The sequence below is a fragment of the Oryctolagus cuniculus genome, chromosome 2 (genome assembly GCF_051225735.1).
Source record: "Oryctolagus cuniculus isolate XC-2025 breed Fujian yellow rabbit chromosome 2, ASM5122573v1, whole genome shotgun sequence".
Taxonomy (NCBI): Eukaryota; Metazoa; Chordata; class Mammalia; order Lagomorpha; family Leporidae; genus Oryctolagus; species Oryctolagus cuniculus.
Window position 1 is genome coordinate 3303084 of NC_142868.1, and position 23865 is coordinate 3326948.

Sequence of the window (23865 nt, forward strand, 5' to 3'; positions counted from 1 at the left end):
CTGTGCCTGCTTGGGAGACCCAGCAGGAGCTCCTGGCTTTGGATCAGCCCAGCTCCGGCCATTGCGGCCAGTTGGGGACTGAACCAGCAGATGGAAGACAGACAGACCTCCCTCCCTCCCTCCCTCCCTCTCTCTCTCTCTGCCTCTCTTTCTGTGCAACTCTTTCAAATAAGTAAATAAATCTTTAAAAAAAAAAAAAGCCTTCGGGCTCAGCTCTTGTCCCAAACCGACGTAACCTCACCTCCAAGGGCAGCACCCGGACACTAACTTTTCTAAGCTCCAGACAATCCTACTGCAAAGCCAGGACAGGGGACTCTGCTCCATAACTAATAAACACCTCCCTCCCCGGGTAATCTCGTTTCTTCGCTGCCTTAACCTGCATGAATTTACGATAACTCCCCTCCACCTCCAGTGGTTTCTGAGAACGGTGAATTACTATCTTTTAGATTTTGCTTTAAGCTACTTCACCGTTCCTACTCACTAAAGCAAAATCAACTACAAACGCCTGCCTTACACGTGACCCTTTCTAGTGGCTCCGCGCTCCCTCTGCGCTCAGGACCCAGGCTGCGTGCAGACTAGTCTGGCGGCTTCAAGCCTCAGAGGTATGCGCCTCCCCCACCCCACCACCACCAAATCTGGGCCACGTCCCCAGAACGCAGCAAACCCCATCTTCCCGCCTACGGAAAACGCCCAGCTCAGGGCCTGGGAAAGTGGCCCCTGCCCGAGAGATCACAACAGAGCCTTCTCACCCCAGCTCTAGGATCGCGGTTTACGTGGCCCCAGTGGACAGAACACGCCACGCTCTGCTCATGCCCCAGGGCCAGCTGGGAACACTGACTGGGGGGGCTGGGGACCAGGGCACTGTCCTTGAGGGACTCACAGAAAGAGCAAGACCCGCACAGCAACACCACAGGGAAACCAGGAGCAGCAGGCGGCACCCTGAGGACACTCGCAATGGGACAAGGGGACGTGTGGCAAGGGGGAGGGGCACAGCAGCCCCGTGGAGCCCACAACTGCAGGACGACCCCCCCCGCCCCCCCGCCCCGGCCTCCGAGTACAGCAGCTGGAACTACAGCGGATTCCATGCCCACCCTCCACTGTCCAGGGTCCTCACTGATAAACAGGCTGGGGTTAAGCCTCTGCTTGCAACAGCAGCGTCCCGGATCAGGGCGCCGGCCTGAGTCCTGGCTGCTCCGCTTCGGACCAGCTCCCTGGCTGGGGAGGCGGCGCAGGACGGCCCTGGAGCTGGGCCCCGCACCCATGCAGAGACCCAGATGGAGCTCCAGGCTCCTGGCCCGGCCCGGCTGAGTCTAAGTCCACTGAGGCCATCTCGGGAGTGAAGCAGCGGATGGAAGATTTCCTGTCTCCACTCAGCCGCCTCTCTCACTCGGACTTGCAGATAAACAAATAAATGAAAAAAAAAAAAAAATGGCTCGGCACGGCCGCCCCTCAGACGCTGATCGCAGCTGCATTTCTAGACTTGTAAAATGCACAGAAACCCTGCCAGGAACTAAAACAAGGAATTAAAGTATAAAGAAAACAGAACGATGCCAACATTTTCCCTGCCTGTTTTTAAGCAAAAAGCAGTATCTTTAAGAAAATGTATGTGCAAGTGTGACAGGCCTAGGACCAGCCCTGGGACGGCAACCTCACAGGCACCGTGGGGTGGACGCGGGCAGCAAGGTCCCTCAGCGCCCAGAACTAGCACACGGTAACAGGAAAGGCCTGGACTGAGGGGCCGGGCATTAGCTCGCTGTGTTCTCCCCTCACTCACCCAAGACGTCTACCCAACACCCGGCAGGGCCCTGCCTCAAGTGCACAGGCAGGCGGGCGGGAGCAGCGAGGCCAGGCTGGGGGGGGGGGGGGGGGGGGGTCAGAGGAGCCTTCCCAGAGAAGACGCCTCTCGGGCCGCCCACGACGGGACAGGCAGCCTACCAGGCAAGGAGCAGGAGGAGGACCACGGCCGGCTCAGAGAACCCCCAGCAGCGAGTCCAGAGTTTGTGGCCGCAGCAGGGAGCGAGGGCTGGAGCCCACCGAGGCCGAGGCCTGGCCCAGCAGTCTGGACTCTACCCCTGGGGTGGTGAGAACTCCCCCGGAGGCAAGAGGGTGGTGCAGCATTCAACAAACCTGCGCGAACAGAACAGCCCCAGGACCCAGGAAGAGCCTAGGGACAGGCTCCCCGGGACCCCCCAGACCCTTCCCACACCCTCTTCCATCCTCACGGCCCCCCACTCAGGCCCTGCACAGGCTCCCCCTCCTCTGGCCCCATGCAGGGAGTAAGAGTAAGAAGAAGCAGGCGGCGCGCGCACATCTGCTGGGCCGGGCCTCGGCGGTCACTTCCAAGCCTGTTACAGCGCTGGTGTCCAGCTAAGTAAACGCGTGCTCACACGTGCGCCCCACAAATCCTGACTGCCACTCAACCTCTCCTGCTTTGAAAGAACCCATGGGTGTCCGGCCTGGGGGCTCAGACACCTCTCAGCCCCCCATGTCCCAGCTCTGCTCCCAATTCCACTTCCTGCTAACGCAGCCCGAGAGGCACGGGTATGGCTTGAGTCACTGGGGCCTCGCCACCCACGCGAGACCTGGGCTAAGCTCCTGGCTCATCCCCCGACTGCTGCAGGCATCTGCAGTCACTCCGGGGGTGGCAGAGCTCTGTCTGAGGAAAAGCAAAACGCAGCACACAACTGCCCTCAGGACCCCTGCAGGAGTGACATCTGCCCCTTCCAGCGCCAAGGCTGCAAGTGAACGGACAGCCAGGCACTGGCCGAGGCTGGCCCAGGAAACACGCGCGCTCACCGCCAGCCTGCTCTCCCACCTGCTCCGGCTCCTCCCATCTCCGCAGGACAGGGAGCAGAGGGCAGGGTCCAGTCCGTTAGCTCCCCTACCCCGCCTCAGCGGGACCTGTGTTTAGCACTCAGATCTGAACCCTAAGAGGGGATTAGAACAGAAATCCGGCCCCTAGATGCCAGTACCTGGGAATGTTTGTCATTCCTCACACTCTGTACACAGAGCCCGGATTAGAAGTCCCCGCTGGAAGCAAAGGGGAACCACAGGAAAAAGGCCACAACAGACCTTCGCTCCACACCGCACCTTACGGGAATCCTGGGATAAACCGCAGCCTTCCCCCCAGACAGTCAGCAAAACTGGGAACCCAGCTCGCCGAACACAAACAGGAGCTGATCTGATGTGGCAACGCAGAGAGAGGTGTGTCCACACGGAAAGCACAGAGGGCATTCAAGAATCCGAGCCAGCTCCACAGAACAGCCAGGGTTCCGCAGAGCGCGCGTGCAGCTCCCAGTGGCACCACTGAAGGCAGGAAAGGCGACGAGGCAGCTCTCTGTGCTGGTCCACCCTGCACCAGCTTTCTCCTCTTTTTTTTATTTTTATTTTTATTTTTATTTTTTTTTTTTAATTTTTGACAGGCAGAGTGGACAGTGAGAGAGAGAGACAGAGAGAGAAAGGTCTTCCTTTGCCGTTGGTTCACCCTCCAATGGCCGCCGCTGCAGCCGGCGCACCGCGCTGATCCGATGGCAGGAGCCAGGATCCAGGTGCTTTTCCTGGTCTCCCATGGGGTGCAGGGCCCAAGCACCTGGGCCATCCTCCACTGCACTCCCTGGCCATAGCAGAGAGCTGGCCTGGAAGAGGGGCAACCGGGACAGAATCCGGCGCCCCAACCGGGACTAGAACCCGGTGTGCCGGCGCCGCAAGGTGGAGGATTAGCCTATTGAGCCATGGCGCCGGCCTCTTTTTTAATGTTCATTCATTTTCACCGACTTGAAAGGCACAGTGAGAGAGACAGAGATTGAGAGATCTTGTATCCACTGGTTCATTCCCTACATGGTGGCAACACTCAAGGCGGGCCAGGCCAAAGCCAGGAGCCCAGAATTCAATCTGGGTCTCCCACGGGAGTGACAGGGACCTAGAGACTTCGTCATCTGCTACCTCCCAGGTGCATTAGCAGGAAACTGGATCGGCCGCTTCACCGGACTCAGACTCTGAAATGGATGCGAGCAATCGAGTGGCGACTTAACCCCTGCACCCACCTGGGAAGAGGGAAGCGAGTTCACGAGTGACAGCAGCTGGCGCCTGCAGAAGCAGGTCTGCTGGACTCTCCACCCCTGCGTGCCTCCCCAGCTCACAGCACACCACCACCGCCCGGCCGCAGGCCCGCAACCACAGCGGGAGGGGATGGTGGAGGTGGGCCGGCAAGCTCCCCGCCACACGCACACACACACACACGATGTGGCGTTGTATTTCTCTGAGCACCAGCATACTTGAAGTGTTGCGTAAACATCAAGTGTAAGAAACAGACCCATGCTTCCTTCCCGCTCTGTCCCAGAGCCACCCCGCCAGCTGTGAGACGTCCAAGGACATCAACACCTTCCAGAAACCAGGGCAGAAACTTGAAGGAGTAAGGCGTGAGTGCGGGGTTTATCCGCAACAGGACACAGCTACTGAACGGGTCACGTCAACAGATGTGCAAGCCAACGAAGGCTTCTCGTAAGTTCAGCTCCTGTCACTCCTGAATGTACCAACCCTAACCCTCGCCAGCAGCAGAGCCTGCCCTCCCGCCTGAGCCAACAGAGGTCAGCGCCAACGGAACGGCTGGATCTAAGTTTCCTAATCCACAAGGAAAGGCGAGAGATCAGCAAACCCAGCCGGACACAGACCCCCAGGAGAGAGCCGTCGGGCTCACAGCAAAGCTGGTCAACGCACCGCTTTTAATGGAGTCGTTACGGCAACACGGGGCATGAGCAGGGTTCACCCTCCAGGGGTGACCACGTCCTTTGTTCTTCCCGGCTCACCTCGTGGGCAAAGCAGGGGTGGATCCCCAGTGCCTCCTGGCGGGGTGCAGCACGACCCCTGGCCTCTGTGCACTGCCTCCCTACAGCCAGCACCCTCTCTGAATCCCCTCTGGACCCCCATTCCCCGGGCTGATGCAACAGCAGCCCCGGAGCACTCCGATACTCAGTGGAAGGGCCAAACAGCCTGTCCAGGTCCAGAGGAGGAAGCACTCCGATACTCAGTGGAAGGGCCAAACAGCCTGTCCAGGTCCAGAGGAGGAAGCCGCCAGCAAAGCCACTGAAGCTGACTCCAGGCCAGAGCCCTCCTCACGGCGCTCCCTCACAGCAGGGCCCTAAGCCCGGGGCCCCAGCCTCCCCACCAACCCCTTCCCCTCCAGGCCCCTTGGCTTGGGGTCTTTCTCCACAGGCTTCTCTGTGGCTGTGGCGTAGTAGGCTAAGCCTCCACATGCAACCCATATTGGCACAGGTTCTAGTCCCGCCCAGCTGCTCCACTTCCGATCCAGCTCTCTGCTGTGGCCTGGGAGAGCAGTGGAGGATGGCCCAAGTGCTTGGGCCCCTACACCCGCATGGGAGACCCAGAAGAAGCTCCTGGCTCCTGGCTGCAGATTCACCCAGCTCCAACCATTGTGGCTGTTTAGGGAGGGAACCCACAGACGGAGGACCTCTCTCTCTGCCTCTGCCTCTCCAATAAATAAATAAATAAATCTTTACATTTTTAAAAATCGATGTGCTTGTTCCACAACCACACGTGCCGCTTTGAAACATCACAGAGAACAATCAACATTAAAAACAAAGTCACAGACTGTCCCCGACCTCTCACGCTGGGAATGCCCAAATCAGAGCTGTCCAGCACCGCACAGGGAGCCCCCAATGAGGCTCAGCCTCCCAGCGCCTCTCATTCTGATGACGCCCACATTTCAACAGCGGCAGGGCTGGCGGCTAACAGGCTGCACCAAACAGCTCCAGACCTGAACAGTGCCGTAAGCAGCAGTGTGCCCCAACAGGAAGGGCAGGGGGCAGGGGGCAGGGGGCAGCAGGCAGGGGGCAGCGGGCAGGGGGCAGGGGCAGGGGGCAGCGGGCAGGGGCCAGGGGGCAGGGGGTAGGGGCAGGGGCAGGGGGCAGCGGGCAGGGGGCAGGGGCAGGGGGCAGCGGGCAGCGGGCAGGGGGCGGGGGCAGGGGGCGGGGGGCGGGGGCAGGGGGCAGGGGCAGGGGGCAGGGGGCAGGGGGCAGGGGGCAGGGGGTAGATGGCAGGGGGCAGGGGGCAGGGGGTAGATGGCAGGGGCAGGGGGCAGGGGGTAGATGGCAGGGGCAGGGGGCAGGGGCCACCGTGGGCTGTCCTGCAGGCCGGGACCCTGTCCCTGCTGTGTCCCTGGGAGACCTCACTGAGATCTTCGCTCCTGCAGCCCTTTCTCAGCGGGGCTCCCCGACCACCGTTTACAGTGGGGCCTTCCGGCGGGCTCCCCTGACCACCGTTTACAGTGGGGCCTTCCGGCGGGCATTCGGCTCGGCAGTTAAGCCGCCCTTGGGACACCCACATCCCATAGCGGAGCTCCTGGTTCCAGTCCTGGCTCCTCGGCCTCCAGTCCAGCTTCCTGCTAATGCACACCCGAGAGGCAGCAGGCCACGGCTCCAGGACATGGGTCCCTGCCACCCACCCGGGAGTTCCAAGCAAGGGCCGGCATGGCATGAATAAAATGGGAGACCCTCAGGGGCACCCGGTGTGGTCGGAGAACGCCCCCAGGAGACAGGGCACTGGTACCCACCACAGCAACCTCCCGAGCAGGGGCCTCCACGCCTCCTGGGGATCTCACCCCCACGGCAGCCACAGACTCCGGCATCCCACGGCAGAGCGCCTGCGCCCACTCCCGACTCCAGCTTCCTGCTCGCACACCCCGGACGGCGGCAGTGAGGACCCCAGGACCGGGGTCCCTGCACCCACTGGGAGACCCTGACTGAATGCCAGCCTGCTCCGGCTTCAGGATGGCCCAGCCGTGGCTCTGCAGGCATCTGGGGAATGAACCAGGGGAGAGGAGACACAGACCTCCGTCTCAGTATCTCTGGCTCAATCAAAATAAACAGACAGAACTTCACTGAATAGACACGGCGGGCATGCGTGGCAGTGAGAGGCAGGCAGTGGGGTCTCCAGGCCTCTGGGAGCACAGCAGGAGCTGCCGGCCCGGGAGGCCCTGGGTCAGGAGGGCTCCCCCTGCTGGAGGGCACTGAGACTGCTGGCCCACTTCTCCATGGAACACACGGGGAAAGGCCTGGTCCCAGATGCTGAGGGCTCCCAGAGGCCGCTGCCCGAGACCTGGGAGGCTTCCCCAAGCCTTCTCCAGGCCTCTCCTGTGCACGGCTCCAGGCGAGCCCGCGGCTGCCCCTTGGTGACGCATGAGGAAGGCTTCGCTCCCAGGGCCCCAGTGCAGACGCTCTAGGGCGCACTGCTGCGGGGGGGCACCCAGGGACCTGGAACAGGACGCTGGGCGCACACCGGCTCGCCCCTGGCTCCGTGTGAGCTCGCTGAGGCACGCAGGAGGCTGGGAGGCTGGTCCTCGCCCGCAGGCAGGGCTAAGCACGGGCGGAAATCATTCAGGGATGCAGATTCTCGGAGAAGCATGGGGACGGCGGCCCTGCCACGCGAGCCCTGCCTCTCCGCGGCCTGGTGGGGGACGCGAGGGGCAGCAACCTCGGCAGCCAGTGAGCCTGAGGCCTGAAGAGGAAGCCGTGCCCCCACAGACGCTTCCTCCCGGCACTTCCTCCCCTCCTGCTAGCCCAGCCTGGCCCTCCCCAGAGGCAGGTGCCTCGGTCCCACCCACTCCTCACACCAGGGCCCCCAGGGAGCCCCCAGAAGGGGGATCTCAGAGTCCACACCCAGGAACGTTCATCACAGTTCCTTCCAGCGCCAGACACAGGAAGCCAGCGCCCCACGCCAACCTCGCCCGGAGAGTGGGAGTTTTCCTAAACCACGGGGAGCTGTCGCCGGGCAAGGCTGGCCCACCTAGCGGCGCCCATTACAAGGCCCCGAGGCGCTCACTCCCCCGCACTGGGCGGAGGCGTGTCCCCTCTCTTCAACCTTCCCCGACCCGAGTCTCCACGCGCCTCCAGCAAGACGGCCTCCCAGCGGCCTCCCCAGCCCACTGAGTCCTTCCCAGGGTCGGACGCAGGCAGCAGCTCTGTCCCTGACTAAGCGGAAGTGAGCAGCTCAGCTCCACGGCCCCCGGGAGCTGCACCCTGTTGATGGCCTCAATGACTGGACGCCTACAATCCTCAGTCAAGCCTCAGATGGGGACACGGCCGCCAGCACTGTGGTTTCTTCCTTGTCCCTACGAGGAACCCAGCCAGACCACCACGGCCACCAAACGTCGCATAGCAACAGGAAAGTAGTACAACTCCTCTGCTCCCAACCCTGCACGGGCTCCCCCATCCTGCACGGGCTCCCCCAACCCTGCACGGGCTCCCCCAACCCTGCACGGGCTCCCCCATCCTGCACGGGCTCCCCCAACCCTGCACGGGCTCTCCCAACCCTGCAAGGGCTCCCCCAGTCCTGCAAGGGCTCCCCCAACCCTGCAAGGGCTCCCCCAGTCCTGCAAGGGCTCCCCCAACCCTGCACGGGCTCCCCCAACCCTGCACGGGCTCCCCCAACCCTGCAAGGGCTCCCCCAGTCCTGCAAGGGCTCCCCCAATCCTGCACGGGCTCCCCCAACCCTGCACGGGCTCCCCCAGTCCTGCACGGGCTCCCCCAACCCTGCACGGGCTCCCCCAACCCTGCACGGGCTCCCCCAACCCTGCACGGGCTCTCCCAACCCTGCAAGGGCTCCCCCAGTCCTGCAAGGGCTCCCCCAACCCTGCAAGGGCTCCCCCAGTCCTGCAAGGGCTCCCCCAACCCTGCAAGGGCTCCCCCAATCCTGCAAGGGCTCCCCCAACCCTGCACGGGCTCCCCCAACCCTGCACGGGCTCCCCCAACCCTGCAGGGCTCCCCCAGTCCTGCAAGGGCTCCCCCAACCCTGCAGGGCTCCCCCAACCCTGCAAGGGCTCCCCCAACCCTGCAAGGGCTCCCCCAACCCTGCAAGGGCTCCCCCAATCCTGCAAGGGCTCCCCCAACCCTGCAAGGGCTCCCCGTTTACTCTGTCAACACCCACATCCTCAACACTCCGGGACGGCTCTGGCCGCTCGGACCTCACCTCCCCCTTCCCAGTCCGTCCACACCGCCTCCTCCTGCCCGCGCCCTCCCCCTCCCCCATCACTCCTGGCTGGACAAGCTGCCTGGCCAGACTCTGCCGGAACCTCCGCTTCTCATTCCGCCCACCTGAGCAGCCCGCGGTCGTGTGATGTGTCGTCTCCGCCCTCCACTGCCTCCAACCACCCTACCGTCTCTAACACACGCCTGCCTCACCCGACTTCTTCCTCTTCTACTGCAACGCAAGCTCTTCGGGACGGGGCCTTCGCTGTCTTCACAAGTCCCGAGCCTGCGGGACAGGCCACGGCAGACGGCAGGTGCCCAGTCAGCAGTCTGGACTGGAGTCCCACAGCAGAGTGTCTGGGCTTGATTCCAGCTCCGGCTCCCGCAGTAAGGCAGGGACCTTACTGTCCACATGGGAGACCCGGATGGAGTTCCAGGCTCCTGGCCTTAGTGAACTAGTGGACGAGAGCTAGCTGGCTCTCTCAAGTGGGTATTTTTTTTAATGTATGATGAGGGGTGGGTTTTGCAGCAGGTTAAGTCACTGTTTGGTACCCCGACATCCCATGTATTAGCACTGGTTCAAGTTCCAGCTACTCCAGACTGCTGGTCCAGCTTCCTGCTAATGGACCTGGGGGGCAGCAGTGGTGGCCCAACGGCATAAGCCCTGGCACCCACGTGGGAGCCTGGATGGAGCTCTTGGCTCCTGGCTTCAGCCTGGTCCAGCTTTGGCTGTTAGGGACATTTGTAGAGGAACCAATAAACAGAAGATGAACCGATCCACTGATCTCTCGCACTTGCTCTGCCTTTTAAGTATATGAAAATAAATCAACTTTAAAAAAGAAAGAACGAACAGACTGCCCTACTGGCTTCCCTTCCTAAGATAATGTAAGGTGAGCAGCATACTTAAGGACCTAGCACCAGGCTGGGTGGACAGAAGGCACTCGATAACCGAATTATGACGGCGGCTGTGGTCGCTGCCACAGGAAAACAGAGCCCAGGGAGGCAGCAGAGCCTGCACGAGCCCGCCCGGCCCACCGGCCACTCCTCCGGAGCACCGCCCAGCCCGGGCAGCTCTCCACACGCTCGGCGCAGCGTCCACACACACCCTCCATGTCGGCATCGTCCAGCTGTTTGTGCAGTGACGCTATCAGCTGCACCTTGTCCAAACACGCGGCACAACCTCCATGTGCAGTTTGCCTGGGCTTACGGAAACATCCCCGGTCAAGGTCAAGGGTGACCTACAGGCCAGTGAAACGTGGAGGCGAAACACAAGACCTCTCCTTGAAGGAGGAACAGTGGGAACCCCCTGCGAGCTCCCGGCTGCTGAACCTCCCGCCGCCCTCGTGTGCCCGCCTCCAGGAAGCGCCTGCTCTGCTCCGACTCTGCTCTGTGCCGCCTGCCCTCCCCCACTGCTGGTCCCTGGCCATGAAGGCAGCACCTGGCCAGCAGGCCGCGCCACAGGCAGGCTCCAGCTCACGCCCACTTACGGACGCTCGCGGCAACCGAGGACTAGGCACTCTCCAGCTGCTTGCCGGGACGGCTCAGGCGGGGAGCAGCCGACTCCACCCACACAGGACCTCCATGTGCCCATGAGGACCCGCAGGGCTGGCACCCCCTCACTTCTTCCTCCCACCCTTCTGCTGTGGGCCGGTTAGTTCCTCCGACACCAGCCTGCAAAAGCCCCACGGCACCTCTCAGTTCCGGCTCGCCTCCTCCAGCTCGCCCAGCCCTGGGCCCCCTGGGAACACACTGCCATGGCGGGGTAGCACCAGAGACCCGGGGATGAGCAGGCCAAAGTCCAAATCACAGCTCAGCCCGGCGGGAGCAGCAAGGCCCGGGCTGCCAACCTGGCCCAGGCCCTCCCGGCCACGAGCCGTCCAGGCAGCTCCCCTCACAGGCCCTCCCGGCCACGAGCCGTCCAGGCAGCTCCCCTCACAGCCTGGCTCTGCTGGTCCTCCCAGCCCTGCCCGGCCGGGCTCCCACGGCAGCTCTCCAAACCGAGCGGTGTGCACTGTAGAGCTTTCCCGGGACCTGGCCCGGCCCTGCCCCAGGACCCCGCACATCCGATCTCTCTGCCTACGAATCCTTCCCACTCCTAGCTTCGGAGGCCAGAAACCTCGCGGTTCTTCCCTGACTGCCGGGGCCTGCCGCTCACTGCCCAGTTGCCCTGCACAGACGCACAGCAGCCTCCAGCGACCGTCTGCCACCTTCCAGTCTTCCTGCGGTTCTCATGCCGGCACCCGGAGCTCGCACCGTCACCAGACTGCTCCCCTCGGCCTGTTTCCCACACAAGCTCACGGAGGCGCAGGGAGACTGGGCGCCTGCCATGGGCAAGCAGACAGTGAGGGGGAGAGACCAGGCACACTGCAGCGCCCTCAGATGCGCAGGGGGGTGTTCTGTGCACCCCTAACGCCAGGCAAAGTCACCAGGAGCAGAGGTTGGAGAAAAGTTCCGCTTACAACGTTACATCTCCATCCACTGATGCCAATTCCAAAATGGCCACAGCAGTAGAAACCTCCGGCTATGCCACAGAAAAGCGGGTGGAGCAGACGCCAACGTGCCTGCCTGCAGGGGGTGACGTCCACAGACACTTCCTCCCAGCCTTCTTAATTTTCATTTATTTATTTTTTTATTTTTTTTGACAGAGTAGACAGTGAGAGAGAGACAGAAAGGTCCTCCCTTTGCCGTTGGTTCACCCCTCAGCGGCCACCGCAGCCAGCGCACCGCAGGAGCCAGGTGCTTCTCCTGGTCTCCCATGGGGTGCAGGGCCAAAGCACTTGGGCCATCCTCCACTGCCTTCCCGGGCCACAGCAGAGAGCTGGCCTGGAAGAGGGGCAACCGGGACAGAATCCGGCACCCCAACCGGGACTAGAACCCGGTGTGCCAGCGCCGCAGGCAGAGGATTAGCCTAGTGAGCCGCAGCGCCGGCCTTAATTTTCATTTCTTCACTGGACAGGAGAGAGGCAGGCTTCACCAGCTCACACACCAAATGCCCACAGTGCTGGGGACGGGCCAGGCCGGAGCTTAGGAGTCCCGAGTCCCGGGAAGGACCTGAATCCGAGCCTCCCACATGTGTGGCCATCACCTGCTGCCTCTCAGGACAGGAAGCTGGAGTGGGGAGCAGAGCCACAGCGCGGCCCCGGGCTTGCTGCCATGGGACACGGGCATCCCAAACATCACCTTAACCACACGCCCACCTGCCCCCCCATCGATCAGAACTCAAGCCTACTCGCAGGCGTGAGCCCCAAGCTCAGAGACCCAGGTCTGGTGTCACCCTTGCATTTCTCGGCCACCTAATCACCCATGCTTCAGTCTCACACGAACGGGAGTCCACGGCACCAATCTGAATCAATCAGTTTCCAATGCAGCATACAGAAGCCACTTCTGGGTGTTTTAAGCAGAGAGGGATTTAAGTCAAGGAATTAGGCGATTACAAAATTAGAATTATATAAAATTGCTGGAAAGGCTCTGGCGGTCAGCTCTGAAGTGGCTGTCCAGTCACACCAGCGCCGGGGCAGGACGAGCCGCCACAGGACGAGCCGCCACGTGTGCACGGCCAGCACCTCACTCGATCAGGACGCCACGAGGGCGGGGCATGGCGCAGAGGTCAAGGAGCCGGAGGCTGGGCACTGTGGCACAGTGGGCTACACAGTGAAGTGCTGGCTCGAGTCCAGGCTGCTCCACATCCAATCCAGCTCCCTACGAACGCTGGGAAGGCAGAAGATGGCCCAGGTGGGAGACCCAGATGGAGCTCCAGGCTCCTGGCTTCCATGTGGCCCAACCCCGGCCGTTGCAGCCACCGGGGAGTGAACCAGCAGATGAAAGACCTCTATTTCTACCTTTCTTTCCGTCATTCTGTCTTTCAAATAAATAAAATAAACCTTAAATAAAGTCAGGGTCAGTTGTGGCACGACAGCTAAGCCACTACCGTGACAGCTGCATCACATATGATTGCCAGTTCAAGTCCCGGCTGCTCCACTTCCAATCCAGGTCTCTGCTATGGCCTGGGAAGGCAGGGAAGAAGGCCCAAGGGCTCGGACCCCCGCCATCTACATGGGAGACCTGGACTGAGTTCCAGGCTCCGGCTTCAGCCTGGTCCAGCCCTAGCCATTGCAGCCACTCTCCCCCTCCCTGTCTGTGTAACTCGACCTTGAACCCCGGGCCACGCCGTCCCCTGTGGCTGCTGAAGATTAAGCAAGGCAATGCGTCAGTGCAGACCGGAGGGGCACCTGGTCCACGGCACACACCAGCGCTGCCGGCCGTTCACCTCCCGTTTCTCCCTCACCCGCTCCGTCGTCCTCCAGAGAACTGGGATCGGGAAGGAGCTGCGCCGGGCTGAGCGCCTGGACAGCACGTCAGACCACGCGTCTGAAGGTGTGGCCTTGGTGTGAACACTTCCATAGAGCGAATCTTCTCAAAAGAGAGAAGAGCTGAAATCTCACGCAGACCCAAGAAGAGCAGAAAGCAGAGCAGAGCCCACCCCGCACGCCGGAATGCTCCCTGCCGGAGACCCCTCGGCTGGCCTCATTCACCCCCACGTGACCCCCACAAGAGGCGCGGTCGGGCCCTGGCCACCCAAGTACATCCCGGGGTCACAGAGGCTACGCGACTTTCCTGAGGTCATGCAGGACAAAAACAGCACAGGGGAGGTGCAGGCGCAGTCCCCACGCCCCCGACTGCTGAGAGGCAGAGAGGGATCTGCCAGCCCCCGGGCACTGCCCAAAGGCCCGCAGCAGCCAGGGCCAGGCCAGGCCAGCATGCGGAACTCCATCCAGGCTCCACGAGGGTGGCAGGAACGCACTCTGGGGTCATTACCCTCCGCTCCCAGGCACCTTGGCAGCTGTGTCACAAGTGGAGGGGCTTGATCCAAGGCACTCACGGGTGCCGGTGTTATAAATGCAGCGGCATGGGGCCAGCATTGTGGCGTAGCGGGTTAAGCTGCTGCCTCTGGTGCTGGCATTCCACACGGGCAGCAGTACGAGACCCAGCTGCTCCACTTCTGATTCAGCTCCCTGCTAATGCACCTTAGAAAGCAGGGGAAGCGGGCACTCACTAGGCTAATCTTCCACCTGCGGCACCGGCACACCGGGTTCTAGTCCCGGTCGGGGCACCGGATTCTGCCCCGGTTGCCCCTCTTCCAGGCCAGCTCTCTGCTGTGGCCAGGGAGTGCAGTGGAGGATGGCCCAAGTGCTTGGGTCCTACACCCGCGTGAGAGACCAGGAGACGCTCCTGGCTTCGGATCAGCGCAGTGCGCCAGCCGCAGCGGCCATTGGAGGGTGAACCAACGGCAAAGGAAGACCTTTCTCTCTGTCTCTCTTTCTCTCTCTCTCACTGTCCACTCCGCCTGTCAAAAAAAAAAATAAATAAATAAATAAATCTTTAAAAAAAGTGGGGGAGGCCAGCCTTGTGGCGTAGTAGGCTAAGCTTCCGCCTGTGTCACCGGCATCCCATATGGGCACCAGTTCTAGTCCTGGCTGCTCCTCTTCCAATCCAGCTCTCTGCTACGGCCTGGGAAAGCAGTGGAGGATGGCCCAAGCGCTTAGGCCCCTGCACCCACGTGGGAGACCCACAGAAGCTGGGGAGTGAACCAGCAGATGGAAGATCTTTCTTTCTGTCTCTCCCTCTAACTCTACCTCTCAAATAAATACATAAATAAATCTTAAAAAAAAAAAAGCAGCAGCTTAACCCACTGTGCCATAATGCACGCGATTCATTTATTTTTTGTGAACAACAGAGAAATCTGCCATCCACTTGTTTACTCCCCAAAGGCCCACAACAGCCAGGGCTGGGTCAGGCCACAGCCCAGAAGCCTGGAACTGAATCCAGGGCTCCCATGGGTGGCAGGGACTCGAGCAATCGAGCCACCGCCCGTGCCTGCCAGGCTGTGCGTTAGCAGGGAGCTGAAATGAGAAGCAAAGCTGGGCTGGGACCCAGGCCCTCCAACACGGGAAGAGGCGTCCCCAGCACCGTGACGGCTGCCAAACGCCTGCCCAGACGACAAACAGCCGGTGCCGGGGTGAACCAGACGCACGCTGTGCCCCCAAGGGGCTCTCAGCCAGGTCAGGAAACAGACTGGAAAAATCCATCATTCCAGTTCTTTAAACACAGCCAGGTGGCCACACGGCCAGCCGGCCACAAGCTGCTCCCCCTGCCCCCGCAGCTTCCTCTGGCGCGCTCCTGCTCCTCCTCCCGACATCACCACGGAGCTCGTCACCCCGAGGGCCTAACCCAGCGGCTGCACGAGAGGCCACGCAAGGTCAGTGCCAGTGGTACCTTCCCGGCCAGCGCCCCTGGGCAGGTTAAGGCCTTGGCTGCACGGCAACCAGCCCTCCACGGGCACGTCACTTGAGTCCACTCGTGGCTGCCGTCCAGCTTTCCAGACAAACACGGCTGATCGCCGCTGGGCTCAGAGGACCCCGTAGCACAGACCCCCTCCCCTGTGCCCACGTGAGGATCTGACTCACATCACACCCATGGGCTTCCTCCCAGGAAATGATTAAATGCCAGCATTTTCCACCTGCCAGCTCCGTGGCTCTCCAAGGCTGCGGACTCCGCCCGCCCCACCCTGCCCCGGCACACCTGGCAATGTCGGCTGTCACAACCGAAGCGTGCTGCTGGCATCCGGGGGCCAAAGCCGAACGGCCCCGCAACCCTCACCCCTCCCAGCATCTCAGCGGCGCCAAGGGGAAGGAACCCGCTCCGGCTGACAGCTCCCAGTGGCTGCGGCACGCACAGCACGAGGGTGAGAGCCAGAGGCGGCGCTAGACGGTGGGTTACTTAAAACCATAATGCTTAAGCTGGAGTCACAGAAAGACACTCAAGTCAGACGCTGTGCACTTGACCTCTCACCCTGAGCCGCGCTTTCATCCCCACCCAAGGTTGGCCGTGACGTGTCCAGGGTCACACAGCTCCAGCAGGGGCTCACAACGCATCCAGCCAGCCTAGCCACCCCAGCCCCCAGCCGGCAATCCACCTGCTCAGCCCCGCCCCTCAGATCACTGTGCGTCCCCCCACCGGGCTGCATGGGCTGTAAGGGGCAGGGACTCAGCTCTGGGTGGAGCCTCAGAGGGAGGTGCTCATCACCGTGGGTGAAGAAGGAACAAACATGGCGGGGAGGCAGTGGTCAGGCCTGGGTGGTCATCTGGCCACACCCCAGCCTCGGTCTCACCCAGAATGCCTCAGGAGCATCGGGGTCACCGACAGGTCTGCTCCCTCCAGTCGCGAGCTCCCTGGCCACCTGCAGTCCCAATCCTAGAGCCCGGCCCCCCACGAGGCTGCCCACCCGTCTCTACAGCCCAGAGGCTGGCTTACTGAGGACACGGAGGGCGCGGGGAGGGGGCAGGGGAGTGCCGGCAAATCAGAGAAGCAGGACAGCTGCAAGGCCCTCGCTGGGCACCAGACCCGCCCTGAGCCAGCCGCACCCGCAACAAACCACACGCATCCTGCTGGGGGCGGCCCCGCGCTGGGCCACTTAACGCCCTGTGAGATGCTGAGTGGGCCCCATTCTCCTTCCCCACAAGGGGCCGTCTACACGGAGACCGCCAACACTCTGAGACTCCAGGACAGAGAACCCCCGACTCAGCCCAAGGGACTGACGTGCACTTGTCATTGCAATCCCCCTGCTCTTACGACAGCAACGTCACAGCCGGTGAGAAGCCGTGAACGGAGGGAGGAAGCACGGAAGAGGTGCTGGCTTTGCGTAGTACAAGGCTGAAGATTTCCAAGGGACGGCAGCTTGAGAGAGGACCTGGAACTCGCGTAACCAGGGGCACAGGCGCCGGGACAGACAGCACAATTCAGCCATGTCCCTGCAGGCCACAGGCCGCCGGACCCAACCCTGGCCATCGCGAACTTCACGCACCTTCACCCTCGGCATGCCCACGCCCTCCTGTCTTGCAGGTGAGGAGGCTGGGACACAGAGCACCCTGGCATGAGCTCGCAGGGAGGGCCCAGCGCACCCCAGCAGCACACAGGCACCGGTGCAGGCTGGGAGGAACCTACTGGGCGAGGAGAGGGCAGGGGACGGGTTCAAGGCCCCACAGCCAGGACACGGGGCAGGACGCTGCATCGCGCAGTGCTGCCTCCCTGACACCCCATCTCCAGCAGGGCTCCCAGACTTGCCAGCACTCAGCTGATGCTGAAAACCTGCATCGCAGGTGCCCGCCCAAGCCCTGAGGTTCTGAAACTGGCTCCAGGGGAGCTCTGAGGCCCACAGCCAACAGGCACCAGGTGTTCTCACAAGCTGGGAACGCCGGCCACACCCGCTGTGTGAAGGGAAGAGCCAGGCCACACACATCTAAGGCACACGGCCGCGATACGGCTGCAGCCCCAGAAGGGGCCCTGACAGGCAGCAACCCCACACTCCCAGCTTCCTCCGCTGAAGGCAACTGCCGAGCTGCGGAGTTCAGAAACCGGAAACTCCATCCGTGGCAGGACACCTGTCTGTGGGCACATCGGAGGTAAATGGTACCCCACGGGGCCGGCGCTGTGGCACAGGTTAATCCTCCACCTGCAGCACCGGCATCCCATACGGGCACCGGTTCTAGTCCCGGCTGCTCCTCTTCCTATCCAGTTCCCTGCTATGGCCTGGGAGGGCAGTGGAAGATGGCCCAAGAGCTCGGAGCCCTGCACCCACGTGGGAGACCCGGAGGAAGCTCCTGGCTCCTGGCTTCGGGTCAGCGCAGCTCCGACCATTGCAGCCATTTGGGGAGTGAAGCAGCAGATGGAAGACCTTTCTTTCTGTCTCTTCCTTTCACTCTCTGTAACTCTGTCAAACACATAAATAAAATCTTTTAAAATAAATGAATAAAAAAAAAAAAACAGGTGCCCCAAAGCTCACGGGCAGCATCGGCGGTCACCTCACTCAGGACGGGCCTCAGGCCCGTCCAAGAAGAGCGGTGCCTAGCAGATGAGGTGATGGCCACACTGCTAAGTCACCCTGTGCACCCACAGGCCTCCCTGGCTGACCCTGGGGGCGCATGGGGCAGCCAGGGTCCACACAGAGGTGCTCCCTCCTGCCAGCCCTGGGCCCAGAACCCCCCGAGAGTGGCAGCTCACGCCATGCACACACGCTGCACTTCAGCCCGGGAGGTGACAGCACCATGGGAGGGGTGCATGGCCTGGGGCTATCTTGGGTGGAACCCTGACCGCACACAGCTGAGCGGCAGGACCGGGCCCACAGCACGGCCGGGAAGCAGCCCCTGGGCTGTGGCAGCGGGGCTGGCGTTAGCAGGGTGAGTGGCTGCCAGCTACACCACCCCTCAGCACCCCCTGCTCAGCCCGGACGACTTGGTGACGCTGGCCGCCTGTGGGGTGCCGCCTGTGCAGCTCGGAGCTGTGAGGTGATGCCAACCGTGCGAGAGAGGCAGGGACACAGCAGAGCAAGCAGGCGGCCGAAGCCCAGCAGACCTGTCCCGTTCGCAACACGCAGGGCTCCGGGGCCTGCACGCCCAGGCAGGGGAACACACGACACGCCCGCAACCCGGACGTCAGCCAGGCAAGTGGCTCCCGTTCCATCACCTCGCCCTTCTAGGGAGACGAAGACGGCGTTACCTCGTGAGGAAGTGACCAAGCGGTCCCAGGATCTTCAGTTTACTGCCCTCCTCGGTCTCGTCAACACAGCCCTGCTGCTGCGGGTCTCTGGTCTCCCTGACGGAGCTCAGGGTGACGTCGGTGAACTGCGGGCCGTCGTCATTCTCCAGGGTCACGATGGCACTGGAGCTGCTGGTGACCACGAGGTCCAGGATGTCCTCGTTGCTGACGGACAGCGTGGTGGACAGCTCCGTGCCCAGACTGGACACGCTGCACACGGACACATGGTCGCTGCGGCTCAGGGCCTTGGCGGTGGGGCTGCAGAGCTTCACGGAGTCATAGCCCGTCCTGGGGAACGTGGAGGACTTGCGCACGCTCTGCTCGCGCTCGGCACCGCCGGCGGCCGGGGGCGCACAGGACGGCAGGGGGCAGGCGCTCTGGAAGGCCCGCTCGGGGGCGAGGTCCGCCTCGGACTGCTTCCTCTTCACGTGGACCGCTCTGCAGGGCACGGGTTCGGGGTTGCCGATCTCCAGGGTAGGAATGCCTGAGTCCACCGACTGGAGGCTGTGCCGGTCTTCCAGAGCACCGGACTTCAGCTTGGGCCTGTGCTCGGGGGCCCTGAGGGTCTGCAGGGAGCTCTCTGGCCCACCATCCAGAACGCCCATCAAGCCAACGCCATTTGTGGAGGAGGCAAGGTCCCCATCGGTCATCTTGGTCCAAGGAGAAACTAGAAAGGCACAAATGCGGGGATTCAGAAAGTGGCTATAAACAGAAATACCCCTCCCCTGACAAACTGCTGGAATGTTCTGATAACCCCCCTTTTTTAATTCTATTTCTCCCACAAAGGGCTTCTTTAAAAAAAAAAAAAAGATTTATTTATTCATTTGCAAGGCAGAGTTACAGAGAGGCAGAGAGAGAGGTCTCCCATCTGCTCGTTCACTCCCCAAATGGCCACAACGGCCAGCGCTAGGCCGATCTGAAGCCAGGAGCCAGGAGCTTCTTCTGGGTCTCCCACGCAGGTGCAGGGTCCAAGGACCTGGGCCATCTTCCACTGCTCTCCCAGGCCATAGCAGAGAGCTGGATAGGAAGCGCAGCCCATATGGGATGCCAGCACTGCAGGTGGCGGCTTTACCCACTATGCCGGCCCTTCTGATGACCAGCGCCGGCCCCTCTAATAACCCCTTTAAAGGAAGTACTGAGCAAGTCCTACATGTCCCGTATTTTTTTTTTTTTTTTTTGACAGGCAGAGTGGACAGTGAGAGAGAGAGACAGAGAGAAAGGTCTTCCTTTTTGCCGTTGGTTCACCCTCCAATGGCCACCGCGGCCGGCGCCCTGCGGCCGGTGCACCACGCTGATCCGATGGCAGGAGCCAGGTGCTTCTCTTGGTCTCCCACGGGGTGCAGGGCCCAAGCACTTGGACCATCCTCCACTGCACTCCCGGGCCACAGCAGAGAGCTGGCCTGGAAGAGGAGCAACAGGGACAGAATCCGGCGCCCCGACCGGGACTAGAACCCGGTATGCCGGCGCCACAAGGCAGGGGATTAGCCTAGTGAGCTGCGGCGCCGGCCCCATATTTAAAAAAAAAAAAAAAAAACTTAATTATTATTTATTTGAAAGGCAAAATTACAGAGGGAGGGGTGGAGAGAAAGAGATCTTCCATCTGCTGGTTCACTCCTAAAATGGCCGCAACGGCCAGGGCTGGGCCAGGCCAAACCCAGGAGCTTCTTCCAGGTCTCCCACGTGGGTGCAGGCGTCTAAGCACTCAGACCAGCTTCCGGGGCTTTCCCAGGCACATTAGCAGGGAGCTGGATCGGAAGTGGAGCAGCTTGGACTTGAACTGGTGCCCATGTGGGACGCCAGCACTGCACACTGGCAAATTTTGATTCAGGGCCAGAACCCGAGTTCTAACATATAGCATCATGATACACACAGCATGCCGTATCTGGGGGACCCCCAGGGTCCTCACAGCCGCCTGTTAAATGACACTAAGAGGTAACCTTGGTGTCTACAGGCGGCCATCGGGAGGACACAGGATTGATTTGGTGGCTGGCGCAGGGCTTTCAAGGGAGACGTAGAGAGACAAGTGCACGCCTTCTCCCACCACTTCAGGACGCCATCAGGTGCCAGACCAGAGGGGCCTGCCGACTGCCGCTCTCCAAAACCATGAGCCAGAATAAACATCCCCTCACTGAGTAACCTGTCAGGTGCTCCACCAGAGGCCACCACATGACCCAAACGGCGGGCACACCTAGCGTGACACTCCTTGTCACCACGGCTCCCCCGTCGGTCCCAGCTGGCGTGGGGGACAGCGCCGAGGGCACAGCACAGCCATGCTGGGCTTCCTTCTTTTCCTCTGGGGGGGGGGGCTCAATGATCAAGAGATCACCTGTGTCACAGTGTGCGCACTCCCAACACACACGCGAGGGCCCACCTGCAGACAACACAGAACCACACACGCCATCCGCAGCGAGGCTACCCCAGCCACATCCACGCTGGCCACGCCTGCCCGCAAGTGTCCCGTCATGCTTACTCATGCCCAGGGCTCCGAGGTCACGCGGCTGCTCAGCAGGAGAGCCGGCACCCAGAACACCCAAGGCAGCCCCCACTTCTCTAAAACGGTTCAGGGCCGTGAAGGTCCAGGCCAGGAGCCTGGCTCAGTCACGAGAAACAATCAGCGAAGGGAACATTAAAGCCAGCGCTTCCAGGAAGCAGAGTCGGAGCTGCCAGCTGTCAGTCACACACACACCCCTGCAGCTACGGTGTGGGGTCAGGCCTGGGCCGGCAGGGGAAGCAGGTGTAACTACACCAGCCTGCCCAACACCGCTCCCAGAGAGCAGAGACCCTGAAAGCCGCCTTCCTTTAGAACGTCAAAACTGGAGACCAGCTGATCGTGCGTCTGAGCCACAGGGCGGAATAACAAAGAAAGAATAGGGTCCAGATCCAGACACTCCTGGGTTAATCCCAGCCCCCCTGGGAGTTAAAGCACTGACCAGCCGCCCCTGCCCCCCCCCCCCCCGCCTCCCTGGGGGCACTGAGCATCAAACAGCAAGTGGCCAAGGCCCTGACAACCACTCCCCTCTGTGTGTTATTTTAGCTTTTGTGCAGCCTTCCGGCTCCCTTATCAGGAAGCCTGGCCTCTCAGTCAACACAGCAAGCAAACTCACACGAGCAGAAGGAGGGAAGGAGCGATCTCCCTCCTTCCCAGAAACCGAGGGAGCAGTCCGACAGTGTGGCACTGGAGCAGAAATAGAACGGAGAGGGACGAGCCCACAGCAGGCTTCAGAAATAGACCCAACTATATATATAAAACTATAGATACACAAACTTGAAATGGGGCACCCTATTACTTAATCATGGTATTGTACCAGCTCATTGCCAGTTTTTCTTAGAATTTAAAAACCACAGGACCTGCACTGTGGTATAGCTGGTGAGGCCGCCACCTGCAGTGCTGGCATCCCACATGGGCGCCGGTTCTAGTCCCGGCTGCTCCACTTCCAGTCTAGCTCTCTGCTGTGGCCTGGGAAAGCAATGGAGGATGACCCAAGTCCTTGGGCCCCTGCACCCCCGTGGGAGACCTGGAAGAAGCTCCTGACTCCTGGCTTTGGATCAGTGCAGCTCCAGCCGTTGCAGCCATCTGAGGAGTGAACCAGTGGATGGAAGACACTTCTCCCTCTCTCTCTCTCTCTCTCTCTCTCCCCCTCCCTCTCTCCCTCTCTCTCTCTCTTTCTCTGCCTCTCCTACTCTGTGTAACTCTTTCAAATAAAATAAGTAAATCTTTATAAAAACACACACACACATCAACCAAGCAAAAATACAGACACAATTGGTTTAATAACAGATGCAAAATTATAAAGGTGCATGCCAACAAGGAACTGTTTCTCTACCTATGATAGAAGAAAAAAATTAAAACCAAGTCCATCCTCTGACAGGGTCTGAGCGCCACCCCCGCCGCGTGCCCCCGCCAGGCCCCACAGACCCCGCTGCGTGCCTGCTCCAGGGGCAGCCTGGGCAGGTGCAACACACATGGGAGAGCGCCACGAAAAGGAAAATACAGCAGAACACACCTTCAGAACACAGCAAGAGCTCATCTTTGTCCAGGACAAAGTAATTAGAATGATCAACACGCTAACAGACCAAAGTGGCAAAGAGCCAGGGGGAAACCCTCAGGGCCCAGCACAGCCGAGCGGCCCGCAGGCCTAGCTGCCACCCCGCGTCCCAAGCCTCCTCCTCCCCAGCAGTGCCGTGCCACAGGCTGCTGAGGGTGCCAGGAGTCACCCATAAGCCTGACACCTAATACACAGCGCACGTGCCGCGTGTGTACCCTCGGCAGAGCCGCGAGTCAGCCCACAAGAGACCCTGACAGCAGCGTGCACCCAGGGCACCCGGGGCGTCTCCTCGGTGAGGAAATCAGTGCTTGGGCAAACAGAAGGCAGCTGCTGCTGTCCACGGGACCAGAGACCAGGGAGGCCACAGCACCTCACGGCGGCAAACAGGCCCTTCCCGGAATCCCGGAGCGAGAGAGCCGATGAAGAAGGAAGCAGGGCCTGCCCCAGCCCCAGGCCCCGCGCACTCCTGAGCAGCCTCCACTGGTCCAAAGTCCGTGTAAGTTCCTCAAACCTCAGAACAGGGTGTTGGCCTTCGGGGAAACAAATCTAAAGGGGAAAAGTGCTTCCGCTTGCAACACTCTGCCACCGCGCTCCACAAGGCCAAGGCCAGCTGTCCCCAGCCCCGACCTGGAGCCCCACCTGCCTCTGTGAGGTCCGGGCCCGGCTGAGGCTGGCTGACTCCAAGTCACCTAAAGCCTGCACCTCCTAAGCCCCTCCCCGCCCCGGCCTCTCTCAACACCCGGCCCTACTGCACCACCGCCTGAGCGCCCTCCCCAGCCAGCCGTCGGGCCCCGGGGCTCCTCCCTGGGGTGTCACCTCCCAAGTCCCCCAGGGAGCTGCAGGGCCCCTTCCTCCCGCCGAAACCGCTGGATCTGGCCTCAGGGAGAGACAGTCTAACAGTTCCCGCTCGCCCTGGCAGGCGTGGGTCAGGGATTCAAAAGTCTGTCTGATGACCTATGACCAAGAGCTACAGTCTTCGGGTTTCAGAACCACGCCGCCCAAGAGACCTGTGCTGAGCCCCGGGTTACCCCAGGATACAGCGGGCACAGCACGGGGTCAGCCACCACGCTCCACAGTGAGGAGCGCCGTCAACATGCGCCGACCTACTATGTTCATGTTCCAAAGCCCAAACGGCCAAGCGGTAAGAGCGCGGTCCCTGGCGCAGTGCCCGCAGCGGTGGCCCCTTCAGGTTTAGTGACGGCTGCTCTCCCGGGCCTGGCACAAGGAAACCACACAGAAAGTGGGAG

At 61.5% G+C, this 23865-nt stretch overlaps 1 protein-coding gene across 5 annotated transcripts in view; it reads right to left on the reverse strand.

Annotated features, from left to right (window-relative positions):
* Positions 1–23865, reverse strand: part of TBC1D14 (TBC1 domain family member 14) — a 103065-nt gene that overhangs the window by 73903 nt on the left and 5297 nt on the right. For all 5 annotated transcript variants that reach the window (XR_016229720.1, XM_070069552.2, XM_089326893.1 and 2 more), the window contains exon 2: positions 18534–19239. Coding sequence is in view for 4 of the 5 variants with exons in the window: in XM_070069552.2 (XP_069925653.2) it covers positions 18534–19222 (689 nt within the window). In the remaining variant the exon portion in view is untranslated. The remainder of the gene's footprint in view (positions 1–18533; positions 19240–23865) is intronic.